Consider the following 22,311-nt stretch of genomic DNA (forward strand, 5'->3'; position numbering starts at 1 on the left):
AACTAAACAAATGTTAAAATGAATTAAGAAATGGCTCCTTATCTGTTTTGTTTTTTTTCCCCTCTGTTTGAGTCTCCTAGCATCTTTTAAAATGTCCTAAAAGGCCGGTGGGGATAAGGTTTGACAGATATCTAGAAGTGAAGCTGAACTCATTCCCTATTTGCTGATCATGTCTCAAGGCAAAATACACTGAGTCCAAAACATGCAGGAGATAAGCTCATGCAACTAGTAGAAGGCCTTAGCAATTCAGGATGAAGCAACCTATTACCAGTTTAGAAATAGATCTGTGTCCCCTTTGTCTCTTAGAGTCTACATTCATTAGTGCTACACTCAGAGTTTTGACTCTGAGAATTAAAATTAAGTTCCTTTAGCCCGATTTGAAATTCGATGAACAACTATGCCTTATATTGTACTCCCAACCTAACAACTGCACATTTTATTTGCATATCTGCGTCTTATTAACCACCCTTCCTTCCTACCTCTCATCTTAGGTTTGAAGGTTCTTTAAAGTTGTGTTCACAACATTTCCCCCCTGCTACTTCCGGCTCTCTTCTTCTGTCACTATCTCTAAAGCCCAGAGCCTAAGCCATCACTGGGTAGGTCATATGCTTTGTAGACCTCTAGCATTAGAAATAAAATCCTCCTAGTCACTTCTCTGTAGGCCTGCAGAAGAATACTCCTCTGCTGTTTCAGCTGTGGAATCTTTACTCACTATTACCATGGACAGTGAGCTTCAGGCATAGCAAGGAAGATGGGACCCCGAAAAGGTCATGGTCTGTATGATGCAGAAAATGTTATGTGGTACCCATATTTCCAGTCTTGAAAGTGTGCATCCAGTAAACAAATAGCAAATATAAAGGAGAAAGAACAAATATTGCCATATAGACAAAGGCAGCAGATAGATTGCAAAACATCATGTCAGGTGACAGCATATGACAGACAGCTGGGGTGGCCTGATTGAGAGCAAACAAAGGTGACATTATTAAATTAGGATCTTTTCACAACCCACAGAAATGTACTAGGGAAGCCTCATTGGGACAGTCAGCTGGAGCTCCCAACAGGGTTTCTTCTTATCAGTGAGCTTCTGTTTGCTCAACTCACCATAGGCTTTTTTTTTTCTCCAACATTTTTATTTGAATTAGAAACAGGATTGTTTTACACGACAATCCCAGTTCCCTTCTCCCACCCGTCCTCCCCTACACCCCCCAACTAAAACATTATCTGTCACATATCTTTACTGCTCCCCCTGGATGGTGAGGCCTTCCATAGGGTGTCATCAGAGTCTATCATATCCTTTGGGATAGAGCCTAGGCCCACCCCCGTGTGTCTTGGCTCAGTGAGTATTCCTCTATATGGAATGGGCTCTCAAAGTCAACACCTATACTAGGGATAAGTACTGAACTACTACAGGAGTTCCTGTAGATTTCCCAGGTTTCTTCAAAGAAACCCATGTTCCTGGGGTCTGGATCAGTCCCATGCTGGTATTCCAGCTATCAGTCTGGGGAGCAAGAGTTCCCCAATGTTCAGGTCAGCTGTTTCTGTGGGTTTCACCAGCCTGGTCTGGACCTCTGCGCTCTTCACTGGTCCTTCTCTGCATCTGGGTTCCAGTTCAGTTCGGTGATTAGTTGTGGGTGTCTGCTTCTACTTCCACCAGCTGCTGGATGAAGGCTATAGGATGGCATATCAGTCAGCTTTTTTACACCATGGGATAGAATAGACAAAAGCAATCTCTTTTGGAAAGGGTTTCTCCCTTCTGCCGTTCTCAAGGGCACAATGAGCTTTTTTTGTTTTTTAATTTTACTTTTATTGAGTCTTTGTGGATTTTACATCATGCATTCCCATCTCACTTATCTCCTGTCCCTTCATGTCCTCCCTCTGCCCTTGCAACCTCCCCGCTAAATAAACCAAATTTGAAAGAAAAACCAAAAACCAAACCAAACAAAAAATAAAGACAAAAACAAAAATAAAAAGAAGACTTTTGTCGTGGAAGCTACAGTGTGGCCTGTTGAGTCACACAGTTTACCCTTTAGTCTATTTGTCTTTACTTTGTTCATTGTCACAAATCATTGGTCTGGTTCAAGTCTTCTGGTTTCTGCTACACCACACCACCGATAATGGGCTCTCACAGGGGCTCCTCTTGGATATCCTGTTGTTGCCCTATGTCATAGAGATCCTGCTGTTTTGGATCTGTAGTTTGGTCTCCTTACTTGCTCCAACAGTTCATAAATTCTGTGGGTGCTGGTTCTGGGCCTGGGTGGTAGCTGCGTTGGTCAGTTCATTATGGATGAACTCTCCGGCACTGCCTTACCTAGCTCACCAATGCAGCTTACAGCAAGGAACTGGGCCAGTTCTCCCACTCTTGGGCCCTCAGAATCGGGTCCCCCTCACTCATATGGCCAGGGCCAGCTTTACTGTTTTGCCCAGGAAAGGAGAAGGGCCTTCTCTCCCGAGTGCTTTAGGGCCATATGAGAAGGGCACATGTTTTAATATCCTTAGCTGTTTGCAGTTTTCCGTTTTTTTCCACATATGCCCTAGGACAAGGATATTAAGAGGATACTTGAACACACTGGGGCCTGAGACAAGGAGGGTTTCCCCTTCCCCCGAATAGGCTTTCAGTAAGTTTAAACATCACACGTGGCAATTCACCAACATCCATTAGCCTTTAGGAAAGAACCCCCTAATCAGTGTTGATGGTTCAAAATCTCTCAGCCTCCCAGGCTCACAGGACGACACATCTTCTGACACCACACGAGGGCGCTCTTTCCACTTCCAAGGTTCCCAGCTTATTATGACGGCTGTTACTTCTCAGATGAACTTGTTGATCATTTAGTGCCCTGTTAAAGGGAAAGCCACCAGCTGGGTTCCACTTTTCTGGCCTTCGAACCAGAGGTTCGGGAGAGGGATGGTAAGGACAGGGGTGCTCAGGAAACACCCGTCTTTCCACCACATGCTTTTCCACTTCCCACCCCTTAAGACATGTGTTTTTTGTTTTTTTTTTCAGAGTTGGTAGTCAAAGCCAGGGACTTACGAAAGAATTATAAAATCTGTTTACACGCCAGAGCAAGAAATCGTTTTAATTGTTCCACGTCTGATGTTCTGACGTGTTTGCATAATGGGTAAACAGGATGAGGCCGGAATGGTGCAGCAGAGTAGGACGACCAGAGGGAAAGACAATAGCAATGATACTCCCCTCTAGTGGTAGAGTGTGGAAAAAGAGCGGACCTTGCTTCCTGAACCCAAATAAGCCAGCTCACAGAAACACAGGCTGTTGCCTTTACTCTTGGCCTTCATCAGAAAACCTTCTTTTTGCAGGGAGTGGCAGGTTAATACAAAGTCTCATTCCCCTAGCTCAGTGTCTGTGGAAAAAGAGCTGAGAGGAAGTCTGAAGGAGCCAGAGGCCAAGGAAGATTGTTGTCAATCTTTTGGATGAAGCAGGATCATTGCACGCAGGAAGTCACAGGCCTGTGATTACCAACATAAGACCTGCATACAATCAAACCAGAGCAATGTTCCAGCACGGATTATGGAGAAGGGCACACAAAATCCCACTCCTTGCTGAATAACTATTGATGTTGATGGCTTCATAGAGCAGAGGGAGTGACTTTTCTTCAAGAGTATGGTCCCCAGTAGTTTGCCCATGCTTCAGGGAAAGGCCCCATGTGCATATCGGCAGTAATTAGTCACAGTTGGTTTTTAAAAAGGACATGCAATTGGTAGGAGACAAACAGGACTTTAAAAGACTCGGAGAAGGGGACTAGAGCATGGATATGACCAAAATACATCTACACAATTCTCAAGGAATAAATAAAAATATTACTTAAAAATAGAGGTAGAATTTGGACTAATTTTAAAAAACTCTTATATATTAATTTATTAATACAGAAATGCATTGTTATAGATTCAATTGTCTCCCAGCCTCCTCCATGTCGTATTTTGAAGACCTAGCCCTTCACCCCTGTACCTCAGAATGTCACCTTGTTTTAGGTATGGTGAAACCTATGCTCATTGGCGTAAGGTAACCTCCAGCTCAATATGGCAAATATACTGGGAAACTGAAAGAGCTTGGGAAGACCATGTAATCATAAAGAGCAGTTTCATTATGATATACCTGCAAGTCAAAAATCAAAGGACAGTAACTACTGACAGCAAACACCAGAAGCTGGGAGACAAACAGATCTCTGCCCTTCCAAAGGGCACCTCCCAGGTGAATGTGAGTCTGCCAGCACCCGGCTCTCCAGTTTCTAGCCTCAAGTGCTTTGAGGCAATGATCTCTGTCCTTTAAGATCCTCAAATTGTGGTATTTTTTCTTAAAACATCCTTAGAAAACTGATAGATTTCCATTACTTTAACATTAGACTTGTCCCTCTGCTTATTATCTTATCCACATGTTCGTTTCAATGTATGCTTTGAGTAGAATAAATAAGTCACTCCCCTTTTATCTTTTCTTTGTCTTCTTGACTTATGTGCATATAAAATAGTGGCTGTGTTGGTGATGTTTGAGCCTGTGTGAGGAAATACTTGACTAATACAAATTAAAGGAGGAAAGATACAGCTTGGTTAGGCTTCTGAAAGAGTCCATGGGGGTTTTAGTTGTGTTGTTTGTTTTTTGGTCCCATGTGTCTTTGGAGAGCATCATAGTGCCTAGAGTTTGTAACATCTTATCCAAATCGTAAGAGTGACTGTTTATACATTTTGGTGTATTTAATACAATAATTCATGTCCTTACCTAAATGCAAGCATCTGAGTTTCTATGCCTAGGATTTTTTCCATCCCACAAATTTCTAGTGTTCTTAAAAAAATAAGAGGCAAGGTGAATTCAAAGAGACAGAGTTATATGAAGCTATGACCATTGCAGCAAAGAAGAGTTCCTGTATATCCACTGGTTGGAGGAAGAAAATGTCTATGCACCACCCAAATCAGTTTCCCAGCCATTGGGCTCCCTTCCTTTCAAAATGTGTAACCTTGCAAGGAAAACATCCTGCCATCCTGGTAGGGAAACCATGGCTCCACAATCCATTTCTTTAGTCATCTTCTTCAGCAATGGCCATCCTCTTCCACACCAAGCAGGGTTTCCCTGGCATATCTGAAGAATACATCTCTGAGAGTGTCCTCTTGAGAAGGGAGTTCTGTAGTTAAGAAACATTGGGAACTTGGCAATGTGCAATGCATTTACACACACTGGAGCAGGACAGTCCATACAGGACACCATTTAACTTTGTGTGATCTGGTATTGCTCAATATTCTGTAATCACGGAGCTCATCTTGGAGTTATCTCTAATCTCATCCTTGTTTCTTCATTGTGTTATGAAACCAATGAAGCAAAGCATGAAATGTATATAGTGCTATGCTTGATATATTTCCCATGCAATAGGTGATAATTCATCTTCTTAGTTTATTACTTATGGAACATTGGAACATTGTTATTTTTAATATTGAAAAGGTAATATGTATTATACCAATTGAAAACACATACATACCATACATATCATAGGAAGGGAATAAAGAATTTTTACATTTCTTGTACCTCAGATCCTTTGAATTTTCATGAAGAAAATTTTTTACATGCCCTACTCTTAGCCATTTCTGGTAGATAATATAGACGTATTGGAATAATTATTATTATTCACAACCAATGGATAATGAACATGGATTCATTTGTTTTGTTCTTCTGTAGCAGTCTCTAAATTGTTTCATTCTGTGACATATTAATGTGTTTTCATGAAGCTCTGGGATCAATTAAAATTAGGACTTTATATTAATACCCCCAAGGTTGTACTTTAGAAAATAAGTACTATTGAGAAATTGGAGATAATATGCATGCAATTTCAAGGGTTAAACAGACAATCAGCTTAAATGTAAAATTTATTTCATAAATCTGCACTTGATACTCCTGGAAAAGAACTCTGTGCTAATTACATTTGTTGTCTTTAACAGTTGTGACCTGTCTTATCAGGGGTGAACTCCTTGGTTTCTCACCCTGAAGAGAATATGAATGCTTTGAGGACCTGTCCCTGCCTGTGACAGTCCTGACATGGCTACTCATTAGTGTCTTCATTTGAGACTAGGGAGGGCTGGGGAGAGGAATACCAATCCCAAGAGTCACCGCTGCAGCTGCGTAGAGGTTCTAGTTTGTTCATAGACGTTCTGGTAGAGGATTTCTTTCCTAAGATTGTTGTAACAAAGTACCACAAACTGTGTGGCCTAAATAACAGGAATGTATTTTTCCTTGTGTTGTGGTGACCTCACAACCATACAATTATTTTTCATTGCTACTCCACAACAGTAATGTTGCTACTGTTATGAATAATAATATAAGTATCTGATAAGCAGGGTATTTGATATGTGACCCCTGAGAAAGGGTCATTTGACCCCACAGGGGTCACGATCCACAGGTTGAGAACCACTGTTTTAAGTGACGATGACATCGAGGTTAGTTCTTTCCAAGGGCTCTGAAGGAAGGCTCTGCTAGAGCCTTTCTCTGTAGACTTCCTTTGCAGTTGGTTGTCTTATCCCCAGTCTCTTTATACATTGTCCTTCTGTGCACTTCTACACAGATTTTCTCTTTTAAAGACACCAACCATACTGGAATAAGGCCCACTCTATTGTCCTGAATTAAATTAGATCATTTCCCTACCAAACTGATCTTCAATCAAGGCCACGTTGTGGGTGCTTTGGACTCCAACACATGAATGTGGAGACATAATTTAATCCATAATAGAGGGGTCGTGATTCTAGGCTCCAGTGCTTTTTGTAGTTCTCCCCGAGCCAAGAAGCTCACTCACTAATTCCAGCTGTTAGCATGTGAGGAAATGCAAGCAGTGAAATCATATGTGGCTACTGCAGTTATCATCTCATTTGACAACATACTTTATTTCTCCAGGAAGGTGTGTGGAGGTGCTGAAGCACTGGCTGAGCTGTGGACAACCAGAGGGATCCGTTGCCTTCCTGACTTCCTCTTTGGGTTCTCCTTGCTGGCCTCCTTTCTTCTTGTCTGGAGATCCACCCTTTGACCCTCTAGGCCAACCCCTCCCCTTTTTTATTGCTCTCAGTTGATTTCCTTTTCTGAGAATCCCAGACACCTGATCTCCCTCGTTGAAGAGTGAGCACACTGCAAGCAGAAACACACCTTCTATTAGGTCGTTGAAACTACTTTACGCTGAACTAACCTCAAAACTCTTCAAACATGAGAACGCCTGCCAGACGGACCACTGAAAGGAAGAGTTCTTTTCATGTTTGATAACCGTCTTTGATGAAATCTCTTGACTTAAGAAACTAGCTGTTTCACAACGAGTGGTGGAGTGGTTTGGCTTCAACATGCGTTCCTGCCATTCCTGCAACATCCGGGTGCTGGTGGCTATTGTGTGTGGGTTGCTGACCGGCGTCATTTTGGGACTGGGCATCTGGAGGTTGGCAGTCAGGATCCAGAGAGGTAATGTCACCCTGTTAGAGTCCTCTGGGTGAGGGAAGGTGGTGGCAGAGCTTGAACCTTTGACTCTGTCACCTGATACAGCAGTGCTGGGGAGGACCTTTGCCCAGGCAATGGCTGCCTTCTATAATGCCATTTATGAAGTGTAAGACAGCAGTTGGTTAGTAGCTACTGGGCAGCTGTATGTATAAATAGATGCATATGTGTGAATAAGCAGGGTGAAGAAAGCATTTTGAATTGGCTTCTTTGTGCTATTCTAATTACTATTTGATAGAATGAGTAATAGTAGAAATTATTAACAATGCATATTTGGGTTTATTTAGCTAAATCCTAGAAAGGTAAATAGTTATGAGCACAGATTCCCAAGTAACTATATACAACCATGTAGAAATTTATCTCAAGAAGGAATCCAGAGATGTTAGTGTGGTTGTGTGTAAAATGATGGTGTGAAAATAAAGCCCTTGAGAATTTAAGATTCCCCGTGGAAGGCCTCATCCTCCCTGGGGAGCAGAAAGGGAACGGGATAGGAGGTTAGTGGGGGGCAAGGGAGGAGGGAAGGGAGAGGGAACTGGGACTGACATGTGAAACAAGCTCGTTTCTAATTTAAATTTAAAAATAGAAAAAAGAAATGGAAAAGAAAAAAATCAAAAAGAGTGTTTCAGTTATTCTAATGCTGTATCCCTTGGCTTCTGGGGAGTCACTATAAAGCAGTGATTCTCGACCTGTTTAAGAAAAAATACAGAAAATTTCCAACTCCATTCTGAGAAAGTCTCAATGAAAAGCCTATATTTGACTACAGAGAGAGCATTGATTCTTACATTTAATTTTTATATACCTTACAACTTCAAAAACTCTTACTGGGACCAAGATAGCTCACTCAGAACTTCGGGCGCCTTCTCTCACTTCATCCTGACAACCACATTTGAAGCAGGTAGCATTTGGTTGTGTCACAAATGGAGAAACTGAGGCCGGGAGAACATTTTTACATTTATATAGTTGTGCAACGCTGGCTGTGGATTTGAACATGCGTCATTATGGTCCCAGTGGTTTTTTTTTTTTTTTCTGAAAAATAAATGAAACTAGAGTGAATTAATTCACCCCCCCCCCTTTTTTTTTGAGACAACAAGAGCGAAAATTCCAATTCACAATGGTGCAGTAAGCACAGCAATCAGAGTTCTCTGTTGTCTTCATGTCCATGATTCTCCTGTGTTTTTGCAGTCTGGGGAGTATAAAAAGCTCCCAGCTTTTCGGAGTCTTCTATGGCGTCTATACATTTCTGCTGGTGCAGAAACTGTTGTGCTTTCACCATCGTCTGGGAGACTGTAAGGTGCTTTCTTCAGTTTTGCAGCCCCATCATTTGTCTGTTTTGATCTTCTGGTGCAGAACAGCAAAAGAAACTTCATTTTACCGTGCTTTTCATCCAGGCCATTGCTCGATTTCAACGGGAAGGCAAATTGGAAATAGCCAACAGGTCACAAATCAAATCAACTCTAATTATTCTAAAGTGAACCACAGGTTTGAATGTCAAGGAAGCACTTTAAGATGTGGTTCATAGAGTTTCAGAGACCTGCATAAAGTAATTTTAAAATTCATTTTCTTGTGTTTCTGTTGCATTCGAATGGTCAGGTTTTGCTGTTATAGGATCACTGGGTTCTGGTGGTACCATTTGCTCTTCTGGTTGTTGAATGTATTCTTACAATGGCATTTACTCATCTTTTCTTCCAACTGGTGTGGCTTGCTCCTGTGCCTACATTTTTGGGGCCTGGCTGGCCACAGGGAAGATGTTCAGGTGCGTGGGGTTGGGTGGCACAGTGGGTCGTGATGTGACAGTGTCAAGTGGGTGGCTGGGATTGAGGCGCAGCTCGAGGCAGGTCTCTCACTTGCTTGCAGGCTGGTGGGGAGTGCACCAGAGCAGTGGAAGTCCACCAGAAGTGGGGGCAGGGTCCAGCCGCCTTGATGGTGCTGGGAATGGAGGGGGCCCAGTGACCTTCTAGGAGCAAATGGAACTTTTAAAAGTCCCACTCCTGTTTCTGAACCAAGCCTCTTGTTAAAAGGTCACTGCCAATTAAGGCTCTGTTTTTGACAGTTGATGTTGCTGCACAGAAGTAGCAGAGGCTTCTTTCAGGTTTGCTGGAGTACTCTGTCATTTTTATATGACACTGATGGAATTATTAAGAATGATTTTATATATTGTCATGTGTAATATGTCATCTATGCTCTCTAACACTTTCCAATGCTGTCCAAAGACATTTCTTTGGGCAAAGTAAACTTTCAATAGTATTGATAACTTCTGCAATTCCCAAGAGGAGTTCTAGACTTGGTTCCTTCCCTGTAGTGGTGGTTTACCTACAGTTCCTACAGTGGTGGTTTACCTACAGTTTCTACAATTGTAGTTTACCTACAGTTCCTACAGTGGTGGTTTACCTACAGTTGCCTTTACCCCATTTCACATGAGTATCTCATTTGATGGTTTAGGCCTTCAACTGAATTCACCATTTCTTTGAGTTTTTAATCCCATTTTCCCTCTTTTTACACATATTTTTTTTTGTCACGAGTCTCATTACTGACAGTTTCTCCATCCTTACTTTCTTTGTGGAAGAGAAGAGAGGCCTGATGTAGAACCCTACCAGATTCCCTACAACTAGATTCGAGTTACTTCGGTGAATAAATAAGTCTTACAAAAACTAGAAGGTGGTCTGTTAAGGAGACTATAACAAAATACCACAACCAGGTAATTTATAAACAACAGAAATCTCTTTTCCACAGTTATGGGCACCAGAGAGACTGGGGAAAATGAGCTCCAGCTTCGGTGTCTGGTGAATGTCTGCCTCTTGGTTATGGGTGTCTTCTTGCTGTATCGCCTTTTAAAAACTTTGACATTTAATATTATTATATTGAGAGTTTGATTTCAACACATGAATTTTTAATGTTATTTTTAAACTGTCTTATTTTACATACCAATCCCAGTTCCCTCTCCCACTCACCCCACCTTCTCCCCACCCCACCTACCATCCACTCCTCGGAGTGGGTGAGGCCTCCCATGGGGAATTATCAGAGTCTGTCACATCCCTTGAGGCAAGACCGAGGCCCTCACTCCTGTATCTAGGTTGAGCAAGGTATCCCTCTATAGGGGATGGGCTCCAAAAAACAGTTTATGCACTAGGGATAAATACTTGTTCCCCTGCTAGTGGCCCCAAGCCACCCAACTGTCACTCACATTCAGGGGTCCTAATTCTATCTTATGCAAGTTCCCCAGTTGTCAGTCCAGAGTCAGTGAGCTCTCCCTAGCTTGGATCAGCTGTTTCTGTGGGTTTTCCCAACATGGTCTTGACCCCTTTGCTCACATTATTGCTCCTCCCTCTGTACAACTGGACTCCAGGAGTTTTGCCCAGGGCTTAGCTGTGAATCTCTGCTTCTGCTTCCATCAGCTACTGGATGAAGGTTCTATGTTGACAATTAAAGTAGTCATCAATCTGATTACAGGGGGAGGGTAATAAAGATACCCTCTCTACTATTTCTTAGATTCTGAGCTGGGGTCATCTTTGTAGATTCCTGGGAATTTCCCTAGTGCCAGGTTTCTAGCTAACCTCATAATGGCTCCCTCTATCAAAGTATCTCTTTCCTTGTTCTCCTCCGTTCTCCCCGAAACTGGACCTCTCTGATTTCTCGGCTTCTCCTCCCCACCCCTTCTCCTCTTCCCACTCCTCTACCACCATCCCCTCCCCCCATATTCCCAATTTACTCAGGAAATCTTGTCTATTTCCCCTTCCCAAGGGGATGCATGTATGTCTCTCTAGGGTCCTCCTTGATTCCTAGCTTCTCTGGGGTTGTTGATTGTAGGCTAGTTATCCTTTGCTCTATGTCTCATATCCATTTGTGAGTGAGCACATACTGTGTTTATCTTTCTGTGTCTGGGTTACCTTACTCAGGATGGTTTCTTCTAGTCCCATCCATTTGCATGCAAATTTCAAGATGCCATTGTTTTCTTATGCTGAGTAGTACTCCATTGTGTATATGTACCACATTTTCTGAATCCATTCTTTGGTTGAGGAGCATCTGTGCTGTTTCCAGGTTCAGGTTATTGCAAATAATGCTGCGATGAAAATAGTTGAATGCCGGGTGTTGGTGGCACACGCCTTTAATCCCAGCACTCGGGAGGCAGAGGCAGACAGATCTCTGTGAGTTCGAGGCCAGCCTGGTCTACAGTGCGAGTGCCAGGATAGGCTCCAAAGCTACACAAAGAAACCCTGTCTCAAAAAACCAAAAAAAAAAAAAAAATAGTTGAGCAAGTGTCTTTGTAGTGTGAGTTCAACACATGAATTTTGAGAGGGTGCATTCAGTTCATAGCACGGACAAAGAATTCTCAAATAGTTGTATTCAGAAATGACACAATAAAACTACCAAATCCTCATGCTTCCCTTCAAAATACTAAGAGCAATGAAAGTTTGGATGTTTAAAGAGAGATTTTTGTCCCCTGCTGCTGCTTGAATGGCATGGGACCATTGGACCCTAGGCTTCATTAAGATCTTCCAGTTACCTATAGCCTCTGCTTACCCATAAGGCCAGTAATATTTCAGGGTGCATTTATATTGTGAGAAATCTGTGTACTTCCAGAATCCCAGCCCTTTCACATTGAGTGTTCATAAAAAAAAATGTCTAATGTGTTTTCACAAAGGATAGATATGAGAGAACACTAAGGGGCTTCCAATGCAAGAAGCAGTGTGGCTTGGAGTCCCATCACACCTAATAATGAAAGTTAAATACAAATGTGGACTCATTGCATTTCTTTCCTTACCAGCTTGAGTTAGCCCTAACCTAAACATACACAGATGTTCAATGTGAGAGATGTTCAATGCAATGGTGAGAGGATGCTTTCTTCAATTTGTATTAATGAGAGGGCATCTCAACTTCCATACACAAAGGTAATGCCTTATTTAACTGTATCCTTCAGTTCTGGCTCTAAGAATTCCCTGCTTTCTGTTCCTTCCCTACATCAGCCATCACCTTCCTTCCCCACTACAGGACATACTTGTTCCTCAGCCTAGCAAGTGCTTCAGAGGATTTATATAGTCCCAAACCCAAGGTCAGGTTTTATGGCACTCATGATTCTCACTCAATAGAAAATGAGTGTTATCAGGAAAAGTCAAGGTGAGTGTATTGCTGCTCAGAAAATAAGCTGCCCGCAGACACCTGTCTTTCTTTTCTTTTACTCAGTTTAGTACTTCCTACAGAATTAATCTATACAGTAATAAATCTAACTCCTGTAACACTGGAGTCATTTTAGTGTTTAAAAAAAAGTCAGAGAAATGTTTTATGAATAAAGTATGTTGATGTGATTTCTATTCCTTCTTCCCCCTTTCTATTTCTTCACATGTCCATGGGCTAAATACTTTTTTAAATACAAAATTATCTATGAAAAGGAAGAGAATCTTATTTGAGGAATGAGTTTTGTTGTGCAAATGACAGGACGATGATCAGGTTTATCATAACTTGAGAATCAGTGACGTCTATTGATCCCATTTCAAAAGTTATTGTCTTAAACTAAGAAGCTGGACCCTTGGCTTAGTGGATTATTCCTGGATCTCCGGGTATTAGATATTTGGGGATATGACCATCACTCTGGGTCAGACTCTAGTGACACACTATTAAAGACCCTTCCAGAATTCAGTGGCTAGGACTATTTTAGAGTAGGAAGAGACCCACGGCCTTCTCCTTACTTTAAATCTCAACATGGCTGCTTTGAATTGTGAATTCAATAAAAATTGTGAATTGTGAATGACTTGGCACATTAGTCAGTATTTCTGTGCCTCTGTTTCTCCCCCTCTTATAAGAATGATGGTAAATTCTGCCTTGTGGGTCAATTTTGAGAATTAAATGAGTCAATGCATTTGAAGATTTAAGATGATGTATTCTATCTTCTAAGCACTCAGTACAACCAGGCAACTATTTTCTAATTTATGAAGTTTTATGTCATTCAGTACTGAGCAGTTTTTTCTACCCCTTGAATTACACCGTGAATGAATACCATTGACCCACATTGGACCTTTGGATTGAGACTCAAGTTATCACACCAAAACTTTACAACAGGTTTAATCATTGAGTTAAATTGACTCACTGAAAAGAGGAACAGAAAGTGTTTCAAGAACAGCCATAGAATGTTTGTTTTTCAATATTTATGCTCCTTCAATAGAAGACAGCTTATTAAAACATTTATTATATTTACTGAAAGTGTTTGTCAAGTAGTTAATATTGAGCAACCTTTATCTTAACAAAAGATATACTTTATGTGTTTTATTTACATACATTTTCTTTCTTTTTTCCTTTCTTTTACCCCCACAATAAATGTATTTTCCTAATGTCTCCTTTTTGTGACTACAACTGTAAAAACTAGTTATATGAACAAAGTTTATCCTTCTGAGCTTATTTTTTATAGATAGGATAGAGCCTGAAACATGCTGGTAACTACTTTGGGCAACATGTTGTGTGATTTGGATGCATTAGAGGGTCAGAGTCTGAAGTGAGTAGAGCAAAGAGTTAAATATGCCATTACAACAGAAAGCGGGTAGTCCAGCTTGAACTAGATGTCCTTTGTTAGAATTCAAATGACAGAGAAGTCATTTAGCAAACACTTGTTAACTTTCTATTCATTAACAATGTTCTATGATCTAGAGATACAAGTTATGACCTTGATTCAATACATTCCTTAACTATAAGACCTGTAATTAAGAGTAGAATGATTAGGCTTGGAGAGATGCTCCTCCCTGCTTATTAAATATATGTAAATCGTAACTAAATGTTCACACCAACAACAGGCTTCCATTCTTAAAGGGAAATCCCAGGAGGCTGAAACACTGTAAAGAGTTGATACCATAATGATGAGTAGGCACTGTCATAAACTCTAGAGGTTATGAGTTTGGTGTATCCATGGAGACAGAAGGCCTGGTGAGAAGGCTAGACTGGGTAATGTGGGAGTTGGACCCAATTCACTAGTGTGACACTTGAAGCCTTCAGGAGTCGCATCAGCCATAAAAAGTAGATTAGAAAACTTCTGTTCTCTATACCACAGAAACATTAAATCACTCTTATCATCTTACCTTTCTCTTATGGAGGTGAATTTGAGACAGGCTCTCATGTAGCCCAGGTAGGTGAGTAGCTAACCTAGGCTGGGATGACTTTGACTTTGACCCTCATGTTGGGATGATAGTCTTATGAGATTGTGGTGGAGTAGGGTTCTAGAATTCGCTCTAGCTTACCTTCTGAAAGCAGCTCATGTTTTTGCTCCCAAGCCAGCACTGAGACTGAGTTTGGCTTAGTTCTCTGCATTACGTGTCTTACCTGCCCCTACCCCGCTCCTGCACCTTCTGGTATCCTTCATTTTCCTCCATAGATTGCTGAAGATTTCTTTTATGATCTTCAGTTCTCCACTTTTGGATAAACTCTAGCCTCACTTATTCCGACCCTCCTTCACAGCTCACACAGAGGCAGACTCTCACCATATTATACAGAAATTATTTAGGCTTTAGAAGTTAAGAAATAACAAATTCTAGAACAAGGATGCTTGGTGATACTATTTTTAAAATTAATGGAATTTTAAACATCAAAGAAATGAAAGTAAACCTTAGTTAAATGAATTATTTGAAATGATGAACTTGAGCAAATAAACTTTTAGAATGATTACTAAAAGAAAAACTGCTAATTCAGCAATATACAAAGAAAAAAGGCACCCCAATGCAGAGAAGTGGTATTTAAGCAAAATCATAAGTAAATACCACAGAAAACTTCACCTCTGAAAATATCTAAGCTGAGTCAAATGGAATTGTCCCTATATGGCACTGTGAGAGGCCAGGAGAGGCCACTGGTGAAGGTGCAGCTTCAGTGGCAATTGAAGGCCCATGACTGAAGGAGTCATGCAGAGAGGTTGAGGCTTGACACCATGAAGAGAGCCTATGAGAGGGCTATGGGTAAAATTGCAACTCAGTTGCATCAAGAGACTCCAACACCAGTACCATGGGAAAACCATGAAGAACAGCAGCAGGTGTAAGTGGAGCCAGCCTAAGACAAGTGTCATGCTATGGATGGCACTTTGGAGGAGCTCAGAACATGAGTGGATCCCAGACATTGGACACAGTGTTATTTCCACAGTTGGAATTTGGTTTTGCTTTGATTTGATTATGACTGTGCCATGGTTCTTCCCTCTTGAAATAAGAAAGTATTTAACTTATTTTTATTTTGTAAAAGCCCACAGTTGAGACACTTTGGATTTTTAAAAGAGATTTGGGGTTTTCTAAGGAGGCATGACTTTTAAAGTGTTTGAATTCTTCCGTCTTGAAGAAAGCAATTCATATTTTATTTTAAAAGGAGCCTACACTTGAGAGACTTTAAACTTGAGAGAGAGAGAGAGAGAGGAGAGAGGAGAGAGAGAGAGAGAGAGAGAGAGAGAGAGAGAGAGAGAGAGAGAGAGAGAGAGAGAGAGAGGAGGGAGAGAGAGGAGGGAGAGAGGGAGGGAGAGAGGAAGAGAGAGATTGGAGTTTTACAAGACTTTTTTTTTTAAAGGAGAATGTTTTTTGTCTTTTAAAGAGATACACTTCAAAGTGTTTGAATTTGTAAGACTGGGGGACTTTTTTGTTTGCTTTTGGTTTGTTTTGGGGTTTTTTTGAGACAGGGTTTCTCTTTGGCTTTGGAGGCTGTCCTGGAACTAGCTCTTGTAGACCAGGCTGGTCTTGAACTCACAGAGATCCACCTGCTTCTGCCTCCTGAGTGCTGGGATTAAAGGTGTGCTCACCACTGCCCCGCAAGACTGGGGGATATTTTAAGTTTGTAAAATATTTTACGTTGTGATGTTAATGCTCTTCTGTTGTTACCATTTTTCAGGGGTATCCACTTCTGTGTCCAGCACCCCTATCCAGTTCTGCAGGAATGGCGGAACTTGGCAAAACGGCAGATGCATTTGTACCGAAGAGTGGAAAGGGCTGAGGTGCACAATTGGTAAGTTGCTCGACTGATACTATGATGACGTTTAGGTGAGCCTTTTGTGAATAATAATGGCAGCAAGAATCCTGGAAGCTTTAGTTAAGGACTATAGACACAATTAGCATAATGACAATAACATTAAGATGAGTACTTGTGAACTCACTGTAGCTATGGTTATCATCACAAGACCTGCACAAGGGTGCTCTGTCGACATTTCATTATGGATGGTGGAGATCCCACCCCCTCCCTGAGGGGCTATTGTGAATTTACAGTTGTGAGGGAAGGAGGCATGGTTTTCTTCAGTGATGTAGCCACCAGTAAATTTGCCCTTACTCCAGGAAACAACCTCCTATTCAACACTCCTGTATGGGAAACTGTAATTATACTCAGTGGATCAAACACAGCATGAAGGCTTGAAGACAAGAGGAGGCCGACTTGTTGGAGAAACGAGTTTTAGAAGATGGCGGATATGAAAGGAAAGTGGGGATGAAAAAAACCTAAATTTTAGTATGTAATTGTATAAAACTGTCAAAAACAGAAGCACACATAAATATATGAAAAGATATTGTAAATGCTAAAAATGTGAGGATTTTTCTTTTCTTTTTAACAATCAATACCATGTTTTCCTCTTAGGCTCTATGTAGTTGAGACGCTTTGTCCATTTTCCAAATGTCAATTCTTTTCTATAATAAACGCATATAAATTTCCTTTTGGCTCCAGCCTTTAATCCAGGGCAACTGCCATTATTGTTTCCTCGAGTTCTTTCCAGGTTTATATGCCATTTGACTCTATTTCAAATGTCAGAGTTTTAGCATAATTTTTTTGAATCAGGACAAGTGTTTCTGCCTAAGCATACGCTTATATTAAGTACATGGTTAATTATTTAAGCCCTTTCTTTTCCCTTGAGTTATTAAATTTTATGGTTTGACTTCAATAAATGGTGTCAGAATCTCAGTTCAAGTGTTTCTGGATCAAGGTATACTTCCCAACATTTTACAGTCTCATGCTTCCAGCTTGGAAGACAGAGTCCCTTCACCCACTCTCCCTGATTGTCTGTATTCCTTCCAGCTAATGCTCCCTACCCACCCATGATTTGGGCCTTTTTGCTTCGATCCAAATCCTCATAAAGTCCTTTCCCACCATAAACCGTGTGTATCAATTCCCTAGATTCTAACTAATCGATATATAATTTTTGCTAGTGTGTTAGTGTTCACACCTTCCTCTACCCCACGTCTCTATGGTGCACACTGTGGCTGAAACCTGTTACCGAACATATTGATTCTCATAGAACACATTTAACCAGATAGAAAGTAGGGAAACTCCTGAACCAACCAAATGGCTCTCTGAATCTTCTTAAATTACACTGCAAAGGTTCTGAACTTCACCTTTTATCTAGTTTCAAATTTCAAAAATAAAATATTTAATCCGTAACGAGAACAATTTTGTTTTCTTTACAGCTAATTTCTGTGAAAATAGTACCGACATGGGCTTTACCTTTGGCAGAATCCCAGTGGGCAGATATGGACCTTCTTTGCAAACATGTCCTGAAGGCACCGTAAATGGTACGTGTTTCCCCCACTCTTCCTTATCCTTATTTAATCGGAAAATTTTCTGGAACTTTCTCTGTCCCATAGCATTTGTTCAGGTGACCGCTTCTCCTTTGAGTTGTATCATTTTTAAATGATACATTATTTTAAATCTACATTATTTTAAATCGATACATGTTACCAATTCCTTCTGTGCCTCCCTTCAGATGATGCCTTTCCAAGTAGAGTTGGGATGGGGCAGGTCTGTTGTCAGCGATCCTTTATTTCCTTGGTCCCTTTGGTTATTCGTCTTGGCACATTTCCAGTTTCATGATGCTTTCATCAGTTTGACAACCCTGTGTGCACTGAGGCATTCCTAGGACCAAGGAATTCTGTTTCTAGTACGTTTCCAGATAAGATCCAGAATATTGATTACTTATCACATTGGGTAATGTGTTCTGAGTATAGACTTTATGCATCCATACAGCTCCTTCCTAATAATGAAAGTCTACTAGTCATGTAATTTTATTTAAATGTCTTTCATTGTACTGTAGCGCCCATTTCTTACAGAACTGGATGCCAGAGTGTAGTCACTTTTAAATCATTTACAAAAATGTTTGATAGAACAGTAGCAGTGAGGAGAATTTCACATTACTTAGATATTCACTTTTGTGCATATCCAGACTATACTGAAATTCTAAATATGCTATAGGAATTTCTCTTTCCTATAGCCCTTACTTACTTATTCTAAGTGATTACGCAACTATCCCTGCTCCATCCTACTCTTAATATACAGCCTTTCCATACTTACGGTTACTATTGCTGTAATGAAACACCACGACCAAAAGCAGCTTGGGGAAGAAGGGGTTTATTTCATTCATGCTTCCTTATAATAGCTCATCATCAAAAGCAGAGAGTGCAGGAACTCAAGCAAGGCAGGAACTTGGAGGCACAGGGGCGAATGCAGAAGCCATGGGGGAGTGCTGCTTACTGGATTGCTCCTCATGGCTTGCTCAACCTACTTTATAGAACCCAGGCTCACCAGCCAAGGGATGGCACCACCCACAAAGGGCTGAACCCTCCCCCATCAATCATAATTAAGAAAATACCCTACAAGCCTGCCTATAGCCAGATCTTATAGGAGCATTTTCTCAAATGAGATTCCCTTCTCTCAGATGACTACAGTTTTATGTTGACATAAAATAAGACAGCACGAGCCTTTTCATTAAGATCTCAGAAAGCAAAAGATTTGTTCTTACTATGCATATTTTAAAGACCATACTATACTGTATAGTGTACCTATGGATGACTGTTGCCTTCAATTTCTTCACTGTATATGACTTACATTTTTTATGTTTTATAAACCAGATACAATGTACAAAACAAAACTGTGTGCTATGAATTGGGGAAAGTATCAGTAATATATCCATGAAGGTCATCACAGATCTTTGATACAATAACTTGGGGGATAAGAGAATTACGTTATCATCTTTTATTTGACATTTATTTGATTTTTGAGCAACCATCATGAAACTGTTTATTATATTTACCTTTGAATTTCACATTAAGTCATATCATTTTAAAGATATATATTTCAACTATTAACAAATTTACTTTTAACTCTATGTTAAGAATTCTTTTAATTGTTTTATTTTATATAACAAGTGATTACAATGCATTTCAATGATGTTTGAGTAAAGATATATTTCTGTGAATAATAAAAGAGACCCATTTGACATGCGGCTGCTTAAAAGATATAAATCATGTATGTGTGAAAACTTTTCATTATGTTTTCCAGTAGAGGTAGAGTCATCATACAAATTAATGAAAACTCCAAACTTCTATTTTAAGTGTTATTAAAGCAATTCTGATATCAAATATTTTTTTCATTTCTCAAAAGGCAGCTGCTTCAATACTGATCCTGAGAAAAAAATTCATCTGTGACCAGCTGCCTTTCTAGTTATGATCTTGTGTTTAGATGTTATGTAATGATTTGTTATTTGTGGGCAATGAGATGGAAAGTTCAGGTGACAATCTGAGAAAATAAGACTACCCAAAGAACTGCTTTATTGAGAGCCAATAAAACATTATTGCTGCAATACCCTGGAATTCTTTGTCTTTGAGGTGTTATCCAGATTTGCATAGAGATAAAAGATCAACAAATTTAATAGCTAGAAGGAATTTTTCATATTGGTTCTGGTCTCAGCCTAGTATATCTTCATTGTGTCCAATTTAAAGTCATTATATGTGCTAGGAAGTAAATCTTTCTTGAAGACCAAGAAGGAAGCAAATAGTAACTGGTCCTTGTACAAAGTCCAGTTTGCCTAGAACACTACAGTGATTGTTTCACTTTTCTATTACTGGGTTATTAAAACAACCCCAAATTCTTGACCTAAACCAACAATGCTTTAGTTTCTCACAGTTCTATGGTTTGTGACAGCTAGAGTGTTCATTTGGGGAACATGCCCACTGGGTATTAATCCCAGCACCTCAAGTCAGCACCACATGGCTTGTCTTCCAGTGGCTAGACTCTCTTCCTCATACAGTGCCTCTGGGCAGTGTTCCAAGAAGTATCCCAGAAGGGTGGAGACTGAAACTGAGAGAATTTCTGAGGCCCAGGTGCTGGGAGTCATATATTTCTACCACACTCTATTGCTGGAGGTCAGTCATGGGCCAGCCCAGGTTCAAGAGTGAACAGGTGCTCATCATGGGAGAAGCAGCAGAGTCATGCTGGCATAGAGCAAGAGAGCATGCAGTGACTACTGTGTTCATCTTCATACACCTGTTTTCATTTTTCCTTTTTATTAAAGCGGGGAATCCTAAAGCAACTCGGCTGTGCAATGTTTCTGATTATGGAGAGATAATGTTACAAAACGTAATGATTGGAAGCTGTACTGAAAATCTGGAGACACTGGAAACACAGGTATGCCTTCCAGTCCATCTGATGAGCAATTGGGGGACATTCTGAGTCTAGGCCAATCTGTTTGGTCTTCAGATGCCTGGTAGTCAAATCAATGCCTTTAAAACTCTCAAGTTATAAGTCAAGAAAACCCAGTAAGTTAAACCATTCTCATTTGGTTAAAGTCATTATCTGTTTAATATTGACATTTTATTTCAGAACAATTCAGCAAATGGTAGCCTAGAAAATATTTTAAATGGCCTTATTTTGTATACTGCTCAAGTTTTGACTGAACATAGATCCCTGACTTCAGAAACCAAAGGTAGTCTACTCCATCAAAACGAATAGAAAAACCATGTGACCAATGACCCTTAGACATAGACAGATCCAGATTGATACTGGTCTCAGGGCTGTATCCATGAGCTAGTAAAATAGGAAGGATTTAAGGCTAAACATGTTCCATTCATATTAAATTTTATTGACTAAGGATATAGGCAACTGGGCATGCATGGAAGTGCTAACTTGTTTGAACATACAGAAGAGGAAGACACTATAAACTTTGATGTAGGTACTTCTGTGTGTAGGCATGTTATATCTTTATAAATTTTGGATGCTATTTCCATACTAACAGTAATTATTGCTATTACCACCAATCAGTGAGCATTTAATGCTATCAAATACAGGTATAAGATAAGGTTAAGACCTGATAAACACACTGTAAGTTTAAAACATGTTTAATTCACCCAATCTACCCGATTGACCAATACAACATACTCTAAAGTTGTCAGTTGTTTATCTTCATCATCTTTTGGGTGACTGGAAGCTGTGGTTTGCTGTCATTCAGAATCAAGAAACTACAGCACATTGGCAGATATTTAAACCCTTTCTCAAAAAAATGCACAAATATTCAGCATATGGGAACAGATCAAAATAAAAATTTAACATGTTGTTAGTATTGAGTAAATCACTTCTGTATCATTGTAACACCAATATAAAAGTAAACAAAACTTTGGTTAATTGGCTATTTGCCTTTACAATTTAAAATATTTATGTACACTACTAAGTTTTCTAAATCATGTTTAATTTTTAAACGCCACAAACAAATATTATTATAAGTGAGGAAAATTAAAGCTCTGAGAAGTGAAATGCTTTGGCCAGGGACCATTGCTAAGCCATGACAAAACTACTGTTGAATTTAAAATCCACGGGGAACCACAGTAACCCTCTAATCACAGATGCCCAGGGTGTGGGTGGTTGGGAACAGGAAATAAGATGTGCAAGTAGCTGCCAATCACATACATCGTAAGAAAGAGACCAGATTCTGGAACCTGGCAAGCCACTGTTTGACTCTCAACTCTGCAACTTCCAAGCTGTGTGAACTTGGGGTGAGCTAACAGGCTCTAAGTCTTAAAGTGTTATGAGGGAGTCAGCTTACAGACTCACTTCCCACATGTGTTATGTGTGATCACACCTTAAAACATCAAATAAAG

At 40.2% G+C, this 22,311-nt stretch overlaps 1 protein-coding gene across 1 annotated transcript in view; it reads left to right on the top strand.

The window, feature by feature from the left end:
- Positions 1–7,314: 7,314 nt before the first annotated feature.
- Positions 7,315–22,311, top strand: part of Adgrg7 (adhesion G protein-coupled receptor G7) — a 44,626-nt gene continuing 29,629 nt past the window's right edge. Inside the window, exons 1-4 of the mRNA XM_027412490.2 lie at positions 7,315–7,429; positions 16,298–16,411; positions 17,854–17,958; positions 20,733–20,845. Of these exons, the coding sequence (XP_027268291.2) occupies positions 7,315–7,429; positions 16,298–16,411; positions 17,854–17,958; positions 20,733–20,845 (447 nt within the window). The remainder of the gene's footprint in view (positions 7,430–16,297; positions 16,412–17,853; positions 17,959–20,732; positions 20,846–22,311) is intronic.

The sequence above is a fragment of the Cricetulus griseus genome, chromosome 4, assembly GCF_003668045.3.
Source record: "Cricetulus griseus strain 17A/GY chromosome 4, alternate assembly CriGri-PICRH-1.0, whole genome shotgun sequence".
NCBI classification, from domain to species: Eukaryota; Metazoa; Chordata; class Mammalia; order Rodentia; family Cricetidae; genus Cricetulus; species Cricetulus griseus.